The sequence below is a fragment of the Thunnus thynnus genome, chromosome 16 (assembly GCF_963924715.1).
Source record: "Thunnus thynnus chromosome 16, fThuThy2.1, whole genome shotgun sequence".
Lineage (NCBI taxonomy): Eukaryota > Metazoa > Chordata > Actinopteri > Scombriformes > Scombridae > Thunnus > Thunnus thynnus.
Window position 1 is genome coordinate 9,304,048 of NC_089532.1, and position 19,441 is coordinate 9,323,488.

General features: G+C 40.0%; 2 protein-coding genes across 4 annotated transcripts; both read right to left on the minus strand.

Annotated features, from left to right (window-relative positions):
• Nucleotides 1–747: 747 nt before the first annotated feature.
• On the minus strand, nt 748–19,260 carry nkx2.1 (NK2 homeobox 1). 3 transcript variants are annotated; one of them, XM_067613760.1, is made up of 4 exons: nt 17,856–19,260; nt 17,188–17,297; nt 2,834–3,062; nt 748–2,041 (listed from the first exon to the last, which is right to left on the minus strand). In XM_067613760.1, exons 3-4 carry the CDS (start codon nt 3,039–3,041, stop codon nt 1,365–1,367), a joined length of 885 nt encoding a protein of 294 aa, XP_067469861.1. In that variant the 5' UTR covers nt 3,042–3,062; nt 17,188–17,297; nt 17,856–19,260; the 3' UTR covers nt 748–1,364. The 3 variants fall into 3 exon arrangements, with proteins under 3 accessions (XP_067469861.1, XP_067469862.1, XP_067469860.1); XM_067613761.1 differs by lacking the exon at nt 17,856–19,260 and adding an exon at nt 17,564–17,824; XM_067613759.1 differs by lacking the exons at nt 17,188–17,297; nt 17,856–19,260 and having other exon boundaries at nt 2,834–7,149.
• nkx2.9 (NK2 transcription factor related, locus 9 (Drosophila)) lies at nt 11,684–17,174 on the minus strand. The gene is made up of 2 exons (XM_067613767.1): nt 13,012–17,174; nt 11,684–12,755 (listed from the first exon to the last, which is right to left on the minus strand). Exons 1-2 carry the CDS (start codon nt 13,169–13,171, stop codon nt 12,190–12,192), a joined length of 726 nt encoding a protein of 241 aa, XP_067469868.1. The 5' UTR covers nt 13,172–17,174; the 3' UTR covers nt 11,684–12,189.
• Nucleotides 19,261–19,441: the final 181 nt, after the last annotated feature.

Sequence of the window (19,441 nt, forward strand, 5' to 3'; positions counted from 1 at the left end):
CAGCCTTTCGCCGTTTCCCTTTCAATCCCCTGATTGATTATTGATAAGTCAGCTGATAGTCCAGCGTCGACAGTTCGCCTCGCAAGTTATTTGAGAAGAATGCCGCGCTGTTTGGTCAGGGATTTTCATCGATAAGCTGTCCTTTGAGCAGCGTTTGTGTTTGATGTTGGGAGCCGAGAGACCTCACCTTTCTGACTCACACACACACACATACACAGAGAGAGAGCGAGAGAGAGAGAGAGAGAGAGAGAGGGAGAGAGAGAGAGAGAGAGAGTAAAGAAAAAAGAAGGCACATAAAGGCTCGGTTTACTCTGCAGGTCATGCTTGTGTGAGCTGGAGCCTTTAACGATAAGCCCGAGCTGTGTGTGATTTGTCAAAGAACAAAAAAAAGAAAAATAGGCTCCAACATTTAATTGTCGTGTCAGAGAAAGAGCCTGAGTGTTGATATAGTGTTGATATAGTAGGCTATTTGGTTTCTTCACTGTGCCAAGCCTGAAAATATTTGGCAACATGGAGTATATCTGTTCTCCAGAAGATCATTTTCCCACAGTGAGCCCAAGAATATATTAAAAATGTCAAGAAAATTCTATTAAAAATTGTAAAAATGTAATAATAATAATAATAATAATAATAATAATAATAATAATAATTACGCACAACGGTTTGTGCGTAATCCGGTTTACTCCAGGCCTACTTCCGCCATTTAACACCGCATATGACGACATATTTCACAAAAAAACCCTTAACTATCTTGTTTCCATAATTTATTAATAGGACTGTTTTGTAGTAAGTCAAATATCTATATAAGTTACAAAGAAATAAAACGTACAAATACCAATGAAACGACAACAAACCGGCAAGAGCGTCAAAAACTTTGTACAACAGATAGCTAAAATTCAAACCTTTTACAGAAATATACACGCTAGATCTACGGCTTACATTAAATTCTATTATAAATCAGAGTCATGTGTGTTTGTTTGTGGGGAGGAATTTTAACAGCACCCATATACAGCAGTCCTGTAGTCTATATGCCTCCCCCCCCCCCTCAACTAATGCGGCCTATATGACTGCTGATTCTTCTTTTGTCTCAATATAATTTACATAAATAAATCCCAAGACTTTCACATCCGCAGTTTCTGGTCAAAAATGTTTTTTCTCTCTCCTCTCCTCTCTCGGTATGAGTCACACTTCCCTCCAAAAACTTTCCCTCCAGGAAATTCAAGAGGAGCTGCTGCCACCGATTTCACAAGGTTCTTGTTCAAATGCGCACATTTACAGTGAAACTGTCTTGAAAGAAAAGTGTCTCTCTCTTTTTTTTTTTTTACTTAAATAGAAGAAGGTTTAAATGATAGCCGGTGCTCTTGTCACCACGTCCTGCCGTATAACAGGGCTGAACACTGCAGGGCCGAGCCGTACTCTGCGCCGGGGGAATTCAGGTGGGAGAGGCCGGCCACTTGGCTCTGCAGTGACGGCGGACTGGAGGAGTGCGGCGCCAAATCTGGAGAGTGACCTGTGCTTCCCACCTGCTGGCTCTGATGCTGCCCGAGGCCGGCCGTGTTGTTGGACATGATCATGACATTACCACCTTGCTGGTGGTGGGTCTGTGCGGAGGATGTGGGCGTGTGGCCGCTGCCTTGGCACGGCTTCCCGTCCTTCACCAGCACCGGCACGGCCACCCTCCGGGGGGACTGCTGCTGCTGTTGCTGACAGGAGCCGCTGTCCTGCTGCATCTGCTGCTGGGACACTTTGTCTTTCGCCTGCCTCTTCATCTTATACCGGTGATTCTGAAACCAGATTTTCACCTGGGTCGGGGTGAGGTGGATCATACTTGCCAGGTGCTCCCTCTCCGGCGCCGAAAGGTATTTCTGCTGCTTGAAGCGTCGCTCCAGCTCGTACACCTGCGCCTGGGAGAACAAAACTCGCCTCTTTCTCCTCGGGGTGCTGGACAGAGAGCCCATGCCTTTACCCACGTCTGCCAGGGAGCTGAGGCTGCCCATGCTGCCCATGTTCATCCCCGACGACGAGCCCATGAAGCGAGAAACTGCGAGAAAGAAAAATAAACACAATAAAATACCTGATTTCACTTTGAAGCAGTGTGACAGTGAAATATTATTGTGTCCTTTTTATGGGAAAAACCTTCTGGAAAATTGTGGTTGAGTTTGGAGATAGTATTTGATTGATACAACTTGGTTATAATATCATTAAACCTGGCATTCATGTAATTACAACCCTGATAATTTTTTTCATGGCAGTAAAAAAAAACGTGCAACATAGTCTGAGTTTTGACAGGCAGCTGAGCAAAAAATGCTTTCCAAAGGATCAGGTGCTCTTATCCATAAATACAAAACTCCAACGCGTGTCAAAACACATATTCTTATATTATCGACTTGTCAAATTATAGGCAATCAACTTAATTTCTAGGCACACAGTGCAGCAAAAAGCTCATGCAAGATACCATATTATTACTGAATTAATATAACAAAGCATGGGACACTGGTTAATAAATTATCTTGCATACACGCGCACAGCTGAGAGGGAAATCTGGGCATGAAAGCTCCTCTGATGAGACTTTTTTTTCCAGATGTTGCCTTGGATGAAATGCAGGGGGGATTTTGCTTGATCTTTGCCCTTCCTAATAATAAAAAATAATAACTCATTTAACCTACAGGGGTATGGAAAGTGTCCACCTTGGTGCTCAAACGCGCGCAGGTGTCAGAAACAATACAGCAAGCACTAAAACGCAGCATAAAACAAACAAACAAACAAACAAAAAGCATGCATATAGGACCTGCGATAACTCAAAGCTGGAGTCAAACAGGTGCGGTATACTTACTGGTGGAGAAGCGCGGGTCTGGGTTGGCTCCGTACCAGCCGGTGGCCGTGGCGCTGCCCCTCATGCCGTCCTGGTAAGACGGCAGGTCGCCCATGTTGCCGTTACAGTAGCCCCCCATGGCCGTGTGTGACAGCTGAGAAACACCTGCCGCAGTCATGTGGTAAGCCGCAGACACAGTCCCATTATGGCCCATGTGGTGCTGCTGCATCGCCGCCTGAGAGACCTGCGGCTGCCGGTAAGAAGTGAGAGGTGCCCCCAAGTTGTTATTCTCCATACTTACTTTCTTATAGCTCTCCTCAAGGGGACTCAAGATATCGGAAACAGAAAAAGGAGTCGTATGCTTTGGGCTCATCGACATTGTTCTGGGGCTGGAGAGGGAGAAATTAGAAGGCAAGGCAATCTCTCCTTCTCTCTCTTTTTTTTTTTCCTTTTTTTTTTTTTTTTTTTTTTTTTTTTTTTTGGCCAAAGCCCCTCTGGTTCCTGTTGTCTCAACGTCGATCCTGGTAGATGAACACGTAGGAGAGCGCCTCAAGTCCGCCTTAATTGGATTGAGTGGGAGCTCGGTGCTGGCTTTGGTTTGTTTTAGCTGGGTGCCAGGTTTAAGGCTACCATCAGAGGCGGGGCATCGGCAACAATACAAAACAGCTCTATAGCCTCCTTTTTTTTTTTTTTTTTTTTTTTTTTTTTTACGCCGAGCGTAATTTCACTTACAAGACATGTGCTCTCCTCCCACTAACAATAACATAAACGCTGTAGTACATGATCATAAATGTTCATCCCGGCGGCGCAGAGTGGCTGCAGGCGGTGTCCGGGGCTCCACAGCTGATGCATTTAGAGTTTGTGACTTGTTGCTGTCGCTGATAAACACACGGCTGCACCTTGGGATTGCAGTGACCACAATACACTTTATTAACTGTAGTGATGTTTACGAGGGCCTCTTGATGAAAGGAGGCCTATATGGACTTGAGAGTTGGAGAACCACTCCTCAGTTGAACTACTGACTTTTAATGGCCATGAGAGGCCTCCAGTGATTGCAGGATTGTTTGTGTTATGCCTTATCGTACTCAGACATGCAAAAGTGCACTTGCGGGGAGGGAAATTGACTGATACTGATAAGTAAATAAATACACATCCGCGTGTTAAGTGGCTGCGTAAATGATTAACCCCCACCGCGTGTTTTTCTTTTGATATCATTGGACGCAAGCAGCGTGTCACCTAAATTCAGATGCACACACTTCGTCTAAGAGACCCGGTATAAAAAAAAAAATAGAGTCTGGAGTAGAAGAGGCTCTCGTGTGAAGTTAACGGCGTTCAAGCACTCTCCTGCAGCACAACGCAAGGTAGCCCTCAGTAGCATCTTGCCTTAATGCTCAAGGAGCCGTAACAGTTTAACTCAATCATATCTCATTTCTAAAAATGTTTTATGCAGAGGAAAAAAGATTTTTTTTTTTTTTTTGCCTCCACCCAAACAGCGTTGAAGTCGAGAAATGCTGTTCTTAGAGCCAAACATCAAGCAAGCTTTTAGTCTCCTTTTTTCCTGCCATTTCCACCTAAAAGTGACAAAAATAGGAATTTATTTCAAAGCAGAAAATCATGAAATTACACAAGATGTTATTATCACCATTGCTGTATTTTTTAATGTAATGCTAGTTTACATTACCAGTATATTTTTTTACTTGTGCATTAATCTGTATTAGCATATTTTACATATTTATCAATATTTCAATATAACACAAGACAACTGCTTTAAGTGCAAGTCATTATGGCTGCCAACTTATGTCCTTCCTGCTACAAAAATCAGAAAAAAAGCAGTGACGAATTAAAATTGGTACAATAACTTCTAACTTACACACTCTGTGGATGTCAGGATCATACCGGAGCTGAACCTACAACTGTTATATAAATAAAATAATGTTATTAAATGTGAAGCTCTCGTCAGGAGGTCTAACTTGCAGCAGCTCCCAGCAGAAGTGTTTTTGCTTGCCTGCAGGTTTGGAGCCGATATCTCCTTAAACAGGAAATAAAGCAACACAGCGTCTTCTGGTGGCAGACACAATCAGTTGTAATGTTGTGATCCGTTTTATTCCTCGGCGGCTCCAACCTTGTTCTCTTGTCTCATTTGATAAAAAATATAACTGTGAATTATTTCCTACTTGTGCAGCTTTTTTTTTATTGATGCAACAAGCTGTCAGACTGCAGGCAGCAGCAGCAGCAGCAGCAGTGAGATGTGTGGTCCCGTTACATTACAGCAGTGACATGCAGATCACTGACAGACCGTCACGGGGATCATCAGTCACACTTCTGCATTTTTACCGGCTTCTGGCTGCATATTTCACGGCTGCCCGCATGTTATCCAGCAGGATAATCTGTGGACTTGCACAGCTGCAATTTAAAGAGCCCTGCACGCGCGCGCCACAATCCATATCATCCCGTCGCCTTACAATTATCTTTAATGAAGCAATATTATCATATAGCTCAAGGCTAAATATTACAGTTAAAATAAATTGTTTGGATGATAGCCGGGATGCGGGCGCATAATTCGCAGGCCATATAATCACAGGCAATTAAAATTAAAGCAATGTTTCTGCATCCAAGGTAAATCTTGCTTATGCCTTCCTTAATTAGAGAATTTCGCAAAGACATTCTTAATCATCTAAATCAGTACCTTTCCACTGTTCTGGCACAGGGCTATTATGGCCAATTAGCGGTAATTAGTCCAAATGTTCCGGCTAATTCCTGAGAATAATGAGGACACTTTGAAGTGGCGGGCATGAGGCTACCGAGCCTTTGTTATCGAGGCTTCAGGTTGTTGTTTTGAACTGATTGGTACATGATATAATCCCGTGAGCAGGATGAAAATAAGTGTGTGCAATGAAAACTAAGAGGGAAGTTACTTACTGTTATTATTCCCCATTAAAAAAAATCAATAATATGTTGTATGAAGATACACATTTCCCTTGGAATATTTACGTCCAAATAAAAATATGACAGCGGCCCTGTAAAGAGATAAATATGTAAAACAGAAATATCATTAAATGCTCTCTAATAGGAATTTTAAACTAATATTAAAACCATACATTTTTGCACTTGATGGATAGATGTAAAATGTATACTTGCTCTCCAAAGGAATATAATTTTCAATTTTTAGATGTGGTGATTTTATACCTGAGGTTATTTTACATTCGAAAACGATTTTCTACAATTTTCAAAAATAGGCCTATTTTAGTTCCACTTTCACACAAACATTTGTGAATATATCAGTGGCCAAAAAAAATGCCACAAAACCAAAAACCAAGACTGATGTCCCGTCTGGTCTGCAGCCAACTTACTGTAGACCCCATTAAATCCAATCTTAACAAACTGCCTGCAATAATAACCTCCTCTTGTATTGGCTGCCTCGAGCTTTTCCTTTTTTTTTTTTTTTTCTTCTGCTTCTCCTCAAAACTTTGCTCAGACTTTTTCCATGTTTTCTTCCATGACAACTCTCACAGCTCCAGGAAATGAGCTGGAGGGGGAAGGACAAAAAAAAAAAGAAAAAAAAAAGGAGGAGGTGACAAAAGAAAAAAAAAAGAAAATTGGACAGTTTGTACTTCACCATCACACACTCACGAGACGTCTGCTGCTGCTGATGACCTCATGAGTCTTTCTTTCAGTTTTCAAGTGAACTACAGGAGGTCAGATTGATACCTGACAGGTGTGGAAATAAAACAAATAAATGGAAATATGTGTGACGTAGACGCTTCAAAATCCATATAACTAATTTATTTTTTTTGGAGAGGAGGTCGTTTTCAGTATTTCCTCTAAACATGGTGGTCATAGGACTTATTGGAGGGTAGGACAGCGGTTTAAAAGCGCTGCAGCACAACCTTGCATGACATCACACCAAGCGGCCATACGTCACTGCAGACAGCCATCTTTTCTACGTCTGCAAAGCACTACAGCAGTGGGAGTTCAAGGAGTAAAACGTGTTTTTTTTTTTCCCACCCCAGTGAAGTACGTCCCCTAGTGGATCACCGTCTGCCTTCATCACAAGAACTAAACTAAATGTTACTGAAGGGGAATGAGTCGGTTTCCAAAATGATACCGTGTATTATTCCGCCATCTAGTGGAGGGATGGATCACAAACACCACCAGAGTTTATATCCCACTCAACCAGTATAAGCCAGTGGTTCCCAGTGGGGTTTTTAGAGCCCCAAACAGCTAATAGATGTATTTCTGTGTTATTTCTGATTCACTTACTGTAGTTGAAAAAAGGAAAATGTTTACCATCATTAATAACTACTGTCTGCAGTGTGAACATACAGAGATCATTGACTGCAGTTGTTTCCAACATGATCACATAATAAATCTGATTGGTTGTGAGATGAATGATGGAATAAAACAAGAAGAAAATGTGTTTCTGCTACATAAAATTCTGCTTTTTGTTTGCATTTCTCTTATGAGATACCAGATAGTTCTCTACAATGTTTTACAATGAAACACTAAAAGAAAGAAAAACACACTATTGATAACAACTTTAACAACCAAAAACTGTATTTTTTCTTCTATGACCTTTTCATGTGAAGGATTTTAGAGCCCTAAATAACTAAAGTATATATTTCGTATTCTTTACTATCCTTTTAAACATCTGGGGACCCCTAAAATGTTATACGGATCTCTTTAGGAATCACTGTTTTAGTGAAGATGCGATTAACAGCTTACATGACTCACAATTAACTGCAAAATACAATATTTCTAATATGAAAGGCACCGACACCATCACTGTACAAATACGTTTTGAATGTCTGAACACACAACTATAACTGCACTATTAACTGTATGTGTATTGGAGCCATTCATGGGATTTCAAAGATCAACCCTGCACATTACACCTTTGATCTGACCTTTGACCTACGAAGCACAAGCAAAAAGGATTAATCTGTTGGATTACTTTTTGATTACTTGATCATTCATTTTATCTATAAAACATCAGTAAACTGATTTTTTTTCTTTCTTTTGGTGTTTCATTGTAAAACACTTTAGAAGACGGATAAAAAAAGCAGAATTTTCCATCATTCATCTCATGGCCCATCAGATATATTATGTGATCATGTTGGAAACCGCTGCAGTCAGTGATAGTTGAGGTCCATGTTACAGTAGATAAATGACAACTTTATAATAAATAATAATAATTAATAAAAAGACACAGATTGACACAGATAACATGCTGTTTTGATACATGTCAGACATTAAGGCTGCAATTATTTTCATTAATCTGTTCAATCATTTTCTCAATCGATTATTCGTTTGATCTGTAACATCAGAAAACTGTGAAAAATATCCACCACAGTATCCTAAAGCACAAGGTGGCGTCATTAAATATCTTGTTTTGTCCAACCAACAGGCCAAAACCAGAACAAATTCAACTTACTATCATGTAAAACCAAGAAAAGCAGCAAATTCTCACATTTAAGAACCTGGAAGCATCAAATCTTTGTAATTTTTTTTAAAAAATTCATCAACAGAGGGCATCTTAATGTTATTAACAGCAGAGCAGAGTATACCGTGTGATGTGATGTCAAACAGGCTGTGTTGAGACTAAAGTGCAGAAGATAATGTAAGAGTAACTTTACAGATAAATACCAGTGAATTTCCAGATCACTGCCATTAAATGATACCCAGTTATGTCTAAAATATCCTATTCAAGCACCGGCCATGAGGAGCAGCTAGAAAGGATTTGGAATTTCTTCATTTAGACCTTTTATGTCTGATAGAGCTACAACAATTAGTCCATTAATCAATTAGTCGATTGAAAGAAAATGAATCAGCAACTATTTTCATAATTGCTTAATTCTTTAGGTACTTTTTTTAAAAGGAAAAATGCCAAAGATTTGATGGTTTCAGGTTCTTAAATGTAAAATTTTCTTTGGTTTTACATGACAGTGAATTGTTCAGGGTTTTGGATTGTTTGTTGGACTAAAGAAGACATTTCATTACGCCACTTTGGGCTTCGGGGTATTGTCGTGGACATTCTTCTGTTTTTTTGATGTTTTATAGATCAAACAAATGATTGATTAATCAAGAAAACAGTCTGACAGTTTAATCGATAATGTCTGACATGTTTCAAAGTGGTATCTGTGTGAACCAGGAGCTAAACACAACTAACAACTAACTGTCAGTCATAGCTGCTAATGTGTTTTATTCTTTCTGATTTACTTCCTGACGTTAAGACACGTTCACCATCATTAATAACTTCTGTCTGCAGGGTGAAAATAAGAACTGTCATTCATTTGCTGTAACACAGACTTAAACTATCACCGACTTTGGTGGTTTCCAACATAATCACATAATAAATCTGATGAGTCGTGAGATGGATTTCTGCTACATAAAATTCTGCTTTTTGTTGAAAGTTTGCGTTTCTCTTGGAGAAACCATATAGTTTTAAACCTTCTGTTCTCTAAAATTTACAATGAAACACTAAAAGAAAGTGTGTGGGGGGGGGGGGGAATCACTACTGCTAACAACTTTTAAACATACAAACTGTGACAAGAGATTACAAGAAGACAAACACTCACTGTATGTACATATTCTCTTCTTAATAGGCTTTTTGGATGCTTCAGGCATCACTGACAGGAACTTGGGACATGTAGCTTCTTCCATTTTTGTTCTGTTGTTTTGGAGGACTTGGGAGTTTTTTTTTCCTGCCTCTGAGTCTATAAAGTTGACCGTGTGCTCTCTTTTCCACCTGCTGTGAGTTCAGGCTGGCAGCACATTACTCACAGCTCCAGGAGAGGCAGTAAATCAACTCCAAATACCGCAAAACTCACAAGTTAATAAAATGCTAATTTACTGTCAGTGTTGTTCATCATGTAACCAACAAATCTAAAAGCTTCAGTATTTCAGTAACACCCCCCAAAATACCAATTAGACAAAATAAAATAAATTCAGTTTGACATTTTGAAGCATCTTTTTGTGAATTTGCATATGTGATTTTAATTTAATCCCATTTTCTGTGTCTTAAAGAGCTGTTTAATCAAGCAGCTGCATGAGGGACAAAGTCTGGAGAATGATTAGCCTGTGTTTGATTTGATTGTAGCCTATAAAACAGTTTTCTAGACAATCATAGTGTTTGCACATAGATAAAGACAAACCGTTAATAAAAATCTACACTGTGGTAGCTGAACTGTTACAGCACATGTCACATACTACTACTGGGAGCCTTTGTTGCATGTCTTGCTCTGGTTTATCTCCTTGTTTCCTGGCTGCCTCTTCACTATCAGCTGTCCAATAAAAGGTGAAAATGCCCCTAAACAAGTCTTTAAAAAAAATCTATGCAATAATAGTTTTTCAAAAGCCAATAATTGGGAAAATGTTGGTGCTTGAAATGCATTTATAACTCTAAATAACTTGCCAATACATGACAAATTTTGAAAATAAAATCAATGTTTTTAAGTAAGGCCCATTTAAACATAATGTGGTATCAAAGGTTACATGCAACAACTTAACAAAACTCCTCCTGTGGCCTTCTTTAACATGGACCTTATAACTTTCCTAACAGAGGCCCCGGGGCCGGCCAGTGACTAAAACTATAGGATGGGCAGGCTAATACAAGCCCATCCTTTTCAGACAATTCTTCTGACCAACTTAAAAAACCAATGGCAACCCCTAAAAGCCTGTCTTTGTCACCCTTAAACCCCAAGATGCTCTAAAACACCATTGTGCAGTTAAACCTCATAAATTTGTCGCAGGGACTGATTAAACATCACGGGAATTGAAACACTAAAGATTTTGTCTAGGTCCCTTTAGGCCGAGGGACAATGGTCCATTCACAGGGAGACACATGGACAAAAAGAGTGTTTAAGGGGAAATGCAGCGAGCTGAGGGGTTTGGCCAGTCCCCTCCATATGTGATACAAGGTGGCCCCAGCAAGGGGGACAAAGGGCCAGGTGACAGGGACGATGGGCTCCAGGGTCACAGGACGAGCAAACAACATTATAGGGGGCGTGAAAACAGAAGAAACTGACATGATTTTAAACACTGAGGCATATTTTTCATGATAAAATATTTAAATGAGGGGGGGAAATGCTTCAGCAAGGAAGGGGAATCTGTTAATTGAGAATATGACCAGTGTTTCTCTAAATCCACGCTCACTGGAAGTCACTGTTAGAACTTATTAAAACTGTAATAAACTGTGAAAAACATCAATATAAAACCCCTTTTTCTTATCTTTTTCTCACGGTGGAAAGCATTACCCTCCATTACTGCACCTGTTCAGTTCTCTTGTAAAATATTTAGGATGAGTGCTTGAAAAAAAAAAGTTGATAATTATCCATTAATTCAGCCTGTTGGACTCTTAAAAAAAAAAAAATCACATCCTCTTCAAACCTACAATGTACAACATTTCCAGATAAATCCTGAGTTTCACAGCCTCGTTTAGCTTTACTTGCTTGCAGAATAACAAAAGTTAATTGTATAAAAGTGAAAAGCAGCTCATGGGCCCAGAGGACAACAGGGTGCTATAGTGACTGAGGCTGTAATGTTTACTGGGTATTCTTATGCTTAACCAAAGCCAGTCCTTTTATAAGTGATGTTTGCACAGCTTCTGGGTGCATAATTAGTTTTTTTAACATTATAAAAGCCTCTGGGCCCCAGTCATGACCTGCTACATATTTTAGATTTTTATATATTTTAGGCTGCATATATAAACATATATGCAGCCTAAAGCTTTAGGTCTAAACTTGTCACATTTTGAAGATGTTTAAAAAAAGAAAAATTTAAATAAATGGGCCTATAGAAGCTGGTTTTGAGAGATTACAAAGCACCAAATATTTGTTGGTGTAGTCCTGAAAAAACACATTACACTGGAAAATATCATAGAAAATAAGAGGAAGTTTTTATTAATCGTTTCCTTCACAAAAAGAAAAAAAATATACAGTTAAAACCTTTAAAGAAAGTCTCCTTAAAGGCAACAAATAACATGATTTTTTCCTTCAAACATTCAGGCTAACTGCTGCTACATATCTCTTCTATTACCACATAATGCAGCCTACTGTTCGTTATTTGTCTCCAACAAAAGTTATTTATACAAATATTATATTTTTAAAAGGCATAAAAAACAAATACATTATCTCACCAGATAATTAAAAATCTACAGGCTACACCAGTAAGCCCATATATGAGAAAATATTATCAGCATTTTTAAAAAAAACAGTCACAGAAAGACGCAAAATATCCAAAAAAAAAATGTGCAAAATATTTTTCATTCTGTAGTGAAAATCTTAATGTTTAAGTTGCTCGAAATTTTGCAAAAACATTCAGAAAACATTTGATGCAATAGTAAGTGAGTTTGTGCATTGAAATGAGGGCGGAGGCGGATTTCACTTGAAAGAATTAAACTGGACCGAGTCGCTCCAAAAGTCTCTCCAGGCCAATCTGGAGGCCGCCGCGGCTGGAAAGTGCTGGTATCTGGGAGGAAGAGCGACGGGGGACGGATGCTGAAGAGACGGGTAGGCTAAGGGGAAGGGTACCGCTTGAAGAGGCGGTAAACAGGCAGGTTTATCCGCTTCAAGTATGCAGGTGTGAAAAGGTTTCCCATCCCGGACCAGGATCGGAACAACGACTCTGCGCAGGACCGGAGGCTGAGCTATCTCCATGTCCTGCAGCGCTCCTTCCGCCCGACCCCTCTTCATCTTGTAGCGGTGGTTCTGGAACCAGATCTTCACCTGGGTCGAGGTCAGGCTTAAGACCCGGGCTAGCTGCTCTCTCTCCGGGCCGGACAGGTACCGCTGCTGGCGGAAGCGCCTTTCCAGCTCCAGGGTCTGAGCTTTGGAGAACAAAACTCGGCGCTTCTTGTTCTTCTTGCTCTTCTCGGGCTCCGAGTCCAAGGACGAGTCATCCGGCTTGGTTGAGTCCGGGGAGGCCTCAAGGCTGCCTTCATCCGAAGCTGTACGAAAGGCAACAACAGGTTAGTCAAAATTAGAATAAATAATATAGAAATAATGTGAAACCAAACATTTTTGCACATTCTCCTCGAGGTGGTAAAGGTCATCTATCTATCCACTTAACTGGATGACAGCTCCTTATAATTTACAAATATAAATACGTCCAGGAGATTTTCTAACATCCACATGCTTTTTAATGAAATTGCATGCGATAAATTCAGCACCATCAACGTGCCATGGCTTTAAACGTGTACTCACATATGCAAGGGCTGCGGTCGCAATCCATCCAGGAGGTGTAGGGCGAGCTGGAGGAGCAGGAGGAGTAAATCGGGGAGGACCGCGGCGCTGCCTCCGCATCCTGCTCCGGCAAATCCAAGATGCTCCTGACTGAAAAACTGAACTTGGTAGGAACAGCCATTACGTCCGTGAAATCCGGTTTGTTTTGCGCAAAGAGAAAAAAAAAATAAGCACTTGAATTCTATCCAAGGAGAGAAAAAAAAAACCGCATCCGATCCTCTCCACTTTTACGCACTGTCCAAACACCAGCTAGGAAACCAGTGTGTGCGCACTACAGGCTCAGTGTTTACACAAACAGCACTCCATAAGCTGCAAACAACACAAGGCTGCTCGCTTATAAAGCCTCCTCCTCCGCTTAGTACCTGAATGGCTCGAGTGCTGTCACCCAATGATGGTAGGTGTGGACGTGCGGAGTAAAAAAAAAAAAAAAAAAAAAAAAAAAAGGCGCTTCAACAATGAGCGAAGGAAACACTCGTCATCATTACAGATTCGTCCCGTATCGTCAAACTGGGGAACAGATAATGGTAATTGTTGGAGCTGAATCACGTCTTGGGTGGCAACTGACAACAGAGCCCGTCCCATCATCAAACTCCCCTCCACCTCCCCCCTCCCTCACCCCCTCCTCCTCCCTCCTCCTCTAGCCCAAACAACGTGTCTAACATTTGCATACAAAGTGAGCAATTAGCGTGATGCCTGCAGTTGGTTTAACTAATACGCCCATTATAGACGTATTAATTGCAGGCGTGAGAAGTTTTGACGTTTATGGACACATTCAGATAATTCTTGTTTTCTTTTTTTAGCTCAGTGGATGATATTTTACTTCATGACATATTTTTTTGAGAAATAATATTGTTGAAGAGGCAAATTAATTGCGCAATTTTTTTTTTAAAAAAAATGCCATTTTCAACCTCCAAACACGCCTGATTCAGCTTCTGACAAATTGGAGCAATGACTGATCACTGCTGACAACATTTTATTATTTGGTAATCAAGACAAATGATCGACAATTCATCATGTTGCACGCACAGAGCTTGTAGCTTCCAATTAAAACTGCATGTCTTGATTGTTCTCTGTCCAAATTTAACACTTCAACTGTGTGATTCGCTTATGTCAAAGTGATCCGATCATTCTCTGTCCAAACTGACGCCTACAGGCTGATATGTCCGCTCTGGTTTTTTGGGTTTTTTTGTCCGTCGAGACATATAAAACGCATTAAATGCAAAGCGTGAATCCAGCCTTATGTGGGGGCTGTGTTTTTCTCTCTCTCTCTCTAGTATTTGATATTGATATCGGGCCCTCATCCACTTCAGCGAGGTGCATGAGGCCGGGGAGGAGAGTGGACATGCCTCCCCAAGTCGTCCTGGGTGGTCGGACGAGAGCGAACACAAATACATGCCAACCAGAGGAGAGGAACAAAAGGGGAAAATGTAGCCCCGCGTCCGAGACCCGTTGGAAGCATTTGTTCCAGTCAAGATTTTGCATTTGTTCAGTCCCGCAATAATGCCTGATTGACGCCCCGGCACAATGTCCTTTAACTTTCCAGGATAAATCCGAGCTTGTTCCGTGTTGTCATGGTTTTGAATGGAGCTGAATAGGATCTGGGCCACTATCTACTGCTCTGCGTCTACTGCCGCCAAGTCTATAGTCTGAAGCAATATTACATGTGTGATTCAGGACGTATTAAATTCCTTTTAGATTTTCAGAGTTCAACAAAGTCAGTGACCTATATTATCGCGCCAAAACGCTCTTAAATCAGCCTCCTTCTGTCGTTTTCTTCCGGTTTAAGATCTTTACGCACATCACAAGTCTTGTCCCTGAAAACTAAACGTTATATAACAAGATATTTTCAGGAAAAAACACATCAGATCTGAGAGGAACGACTCCCTCCACTGTAAAGCATCATTTTCTCTGCACACAACAGCCTCCCAGTGGTTGACAAACAGCTGCGGATTACAGTACGCAGGTCAGCTGGAGTGGATAGTTTACAGAGAGCACTCGATTGGAGAGCAAAAACACGCAAAGGCAAAGAAAAGTCATGTCCAAAGAGCGGGAATTTTCTGTCCACAATGACCCAACAGCCTCTTAATCTATTTAACACCCGCTGGCTTCAGCTAGAGAGGGTCCTCTGCAGCTCCCAAGAGCTCTCCACTGCCAAATATTTACTCTGTTGTTCAGATCTCCAAACCCAATCCCTTCTCAGCCAAATGGAGATTTTTCTCACATGGCTCTGCAGCTGAAATCTCAACAACTGACAGTTTTGACGTTTAAGAGCGTATAAGGAACCTCAGTAGATGTTTTGCAGTCTGATCGGCCTTTACAAACTATGTAGTTTAACAATAAACTGATGCTTTTCTCATATTGGCTTCTCTCCACTGGCTAACAGTCAAATTCAGTAGAAAATATGACATTTTAGTTGTTATATTAGTATCAGGCACAGCATGATGCAGCTCCCTGGTTTCTGAATTGTGTGTCCACAGTGACTAAAGACTCTCGGGTCAGCTGACCAGATGTTTCCTGAACCGCCCCCCCCCCCCTCTTAAAAATGACTGAGACAACTTTCTGCTATCTGTTCTAAAATTAAACCGTTTTGATCCAGGATTGTCCCTAAAGTCATTACCTCTAAACTAGAACCAGATCCTTTATCAGTCGTCCTCGGCTCATCTGAATCCACAGGGAACCTTAATTCAGCTCTGAAACTGTTCCTGTTCTCTCACTGCAGGAAAGAAATCACACACACTAAAAGGAAATTACTGTCCCAAACATTAAAATGCTGCTGGACGACATAATTAACACCTTATATTTAGAGAAGATTCAATATGCAACCACTTACTAAGCACATCGGAGCTTGAAATTAGAAGACAAACTTTGTAATATTTCACAATATTGTACAAATGTGAATGAAAGATAAACAGGGAAATTGTTTAGAGTGACAAACGGGGAAAAGGAAACAAATAGATAATCCCAATGTCTCCTCTCAGTTATTGATTGTGTGATTAAATGTCTGGTGGATACTTCTATACCACATCCTTTGATTTTATTATTGTTAAACTGAGCAACAACTTAAGTTCTGTGCTAAATAGCACTAAAAAATTGTTTAAGGGAAATTCAATGCAGGTCTTTGCCCCTGAATAATCTGTTTACCTTATAAATCCTCCAATTCTACTGATATAAAAACTCTCAAGACTCAATGTAGTATATAGTGATTTTCTAACAAAGGTTTTTGCTCTTTTATATCCTGCATCTTTGATATTTTGCACTTAATTAAATTCTAAAGTATTTATAATATTGCTAATCTAAGTCAAAGTCCTAAAACAAACACTCACAATGGCGCCACCATGTCCTGTAATCTGCACTCATGTCGTCCAGTTACCAAACACTATGTGACGGCTCAAATTGTGAGCCTGCAGTTTATGAGTGAACCGAAGAAAGAGATAAAGCCGTGCGCCGTTTTATCTGATTCCAGTCTGAATCATTGTCCGTCACTTTAAACATCCACAATGACCCCACTGTTACTCCTCAGTGCTGCATGATGCTCCAGCAGCTGCACCTGCCGCTGGTATCCTCTCCGTCTCCCTGTCCTGTAAATACCATTAGCATTTTGGAGAGGGGCTGCGGGGGATAATTACTTGGCAGCCACATCTCTCTCTCTCTCTCTGCAGTAAACCCTAGAGTCTTGTGAGGCCGCTTGACCACACAGCAGCAGCAGCTGTGTGCTTACTGCTTAGTGAAAGTGTGTCAAAAAAAGTCAAGTCAGGTTTATTTGCACAGTGATTTAAAGACACAAAACCACTGTGTGCCAAAGTGGTTTTCATGAATGGAGATAAAAAACAGGAAGAGGGAGACAGATCCTGGAACATCAGTGAAGTTATGAGAGAAATAAAGTGGACTGAAGAGCATAAAACGACATGTTTATCACTGGGAAAAGTCAACGCATGAAGAAGATGTAAATGGGAGTTTTTAAAGAGTTATTCCAGAGTCTTAGTGAGGCTAAAAGCTAAATTATGTTCTTGATTTGCTAGATCCAGTATGCTTTGTGTTTAGTTTAAATTCAAATTTGGATTATTTATTGTGATATTTTTTGTCAGACAGTGTAAAAGTTATGATATTATGATTAAAAAATAGAGAAATACTACTCACTTTTAAGCCGAGTTGTTTCCACGCCCGCCATCGTCACAGCTCACCAGTGGTTATTTGGGTCCCATTAAGTTTATATTATCAACTACAGGAAGCAAAGAGGCCGTTGCCATCTGCAAAAAATGTATTGTATTATTATTAAAGTCATTGGAGGAAAATATGTTTAAAAAATATCAAAGTAATTGCAGGCTGTTAAAAGTAAATGTATCTTAAAAGATCTACTCCGTTAATGAGAACAAGACCGTATATGATAATCAGTTTATATACTTCATTTCACTTCATTGTGGTCATATGCTGTTATTTAAAGCAGGGAGATCCAAACTGTATTAAATAACTACATGCTGTTGGCATTAATGTCTATGAGGAAATATGTGCTCACTTAGTCAAAACAGGCTCTTTAGAGGATCCGACGGTCAGCGTTTACTTTCTACAACAGCAACATTACTCATCAATCATTATTGTTTTAAAAGTATTAATCTTAGCAAAACATCCTTAAGCATTTGATGAATAGAAAAACCCTCATTTATTTATTTTACACTGGGTTAAAATAGCATAACATTTCAGTGACACAGTTATTATATCTTCCTGACTTCATGACCAGAGGATGTCAGGTATGAAGAAGCTGCTCCTTGTCCACTAGAACCTCACAGAAAACAGAAAGTCTTTCCTACCTGTTTTGTCTTGTTCCTGTTTTCCTGAGATGCATCGTGGAAAGAGAGACACTGACCATGGGTACTTCCAACTTGTTGACATGTCTGACTGCCCTGAAAAAAATAAGAGTAAGTTAAAAAAAAAAAAACATTTTTGAGGACAAAGCAATGATCATTTTTGGTCTTTTACATGTTTACAAGCACTTACTAAACCAGAAATGTTTCACTTTTGAGCACAAACAGCAGCTAAAGTCTTTTGTAGTTACACATGTGCGCTATGTGTGATACTTGGTTGCCCTCTACAGGACACATGTTAAACCTGACAGAGAGATTATCAACACTTGTTCAGCCCTTTTCAACAATACACAGACTGTTCAGTCCATTTATAAGTCCTCATTAAAAGCCTATTGGCCCATTTGAATTACGCAAAAGACAATAACTAGACAAAGACCGAGGAGAACAGTGAAAATAATACTTTATGAAAAATACTTGGACATGTTCCTCCTAATTATCTTGAACTGAAATGAAGGGGTGAATACTGTGTGAAAAGGATGGCAGGTGGTGATGAAAATCCTCTATAGCTGGTGTTGGAGAAGGTGTTTAATGCTGCTTAAAGTCACTGGTGGTAGATGTTGAGAGAGGGAAAACTATCACTGTCCTGCAGGTTTCACTGCTGGGATTCATGCAGCCATCACCTGACCTGCACATTAAGATTCAAGACAGGCTCATTGACTCAGGCTAAACACTGCACAGGAAAGGCTTAATGCATTTTAAAATGCATTACAAGTAAATCTGACTGACTAAAATGACTCAATATTAACTTTAGGAGTCAAAAAATGGAGGCAAATACACACAAAGATTCTAATATTGGGTAGTAAAAAGGATCTAACTTAAAGGTGTTTATAGATGGTTTTACTACACAAAGGTACATACAGCACAAAGCAAAGTAATATAAATAAATATAGCAAAAAGAACCACCTCATGTATTGAGCTTTTAGATTAATTTATACACACATGAGATGATTCTTTTCACTGTTTTTAACTATTCCTGACTTTGTTGGGAAGAATAAACAGTAGATCCTGCTTTTATTTTTATTAAGGCAGAGCACCTGACTGAATTTCAGTGCAGGAGACGTGCACCTGTTTCCTCTTTATGAACTAATACAGATAAATAATAAATATCATGGGTTAGGATGGATACAGAACAATATACAGTACTGTGCAAAAGTTTTAGGCACTAAAAGTAAAGTGAGGATGCTTTCAAAAGTATTGCCATGAATAGTTCATTTCAAATCAATTTCAGTAAACAGAAGACACCTAAATCAAATCAATATTTGCTTTGAGCAGCTTCGCCTTTATAACAGCACCAATTTTTCCTCGGTACACCTGCACACAATTTTTCAAGGTATTTGGCAGGTCGGTTGTTTCAAGCGAATAGTTTTTCTGTGGATTCAGGCGTCTCAGCTGCTTCTCTCTCTTCGTGTAATCTGATCGATGATGTTGAGATCAGCACTCTGTGGAGGCCAAACCACCTGTTGCAGGACTCCTTGTTCTTCTTGTCGGTGAGGAAAGTTCTTTATGACTCCGGCTGTATGTTTTGCATCGTC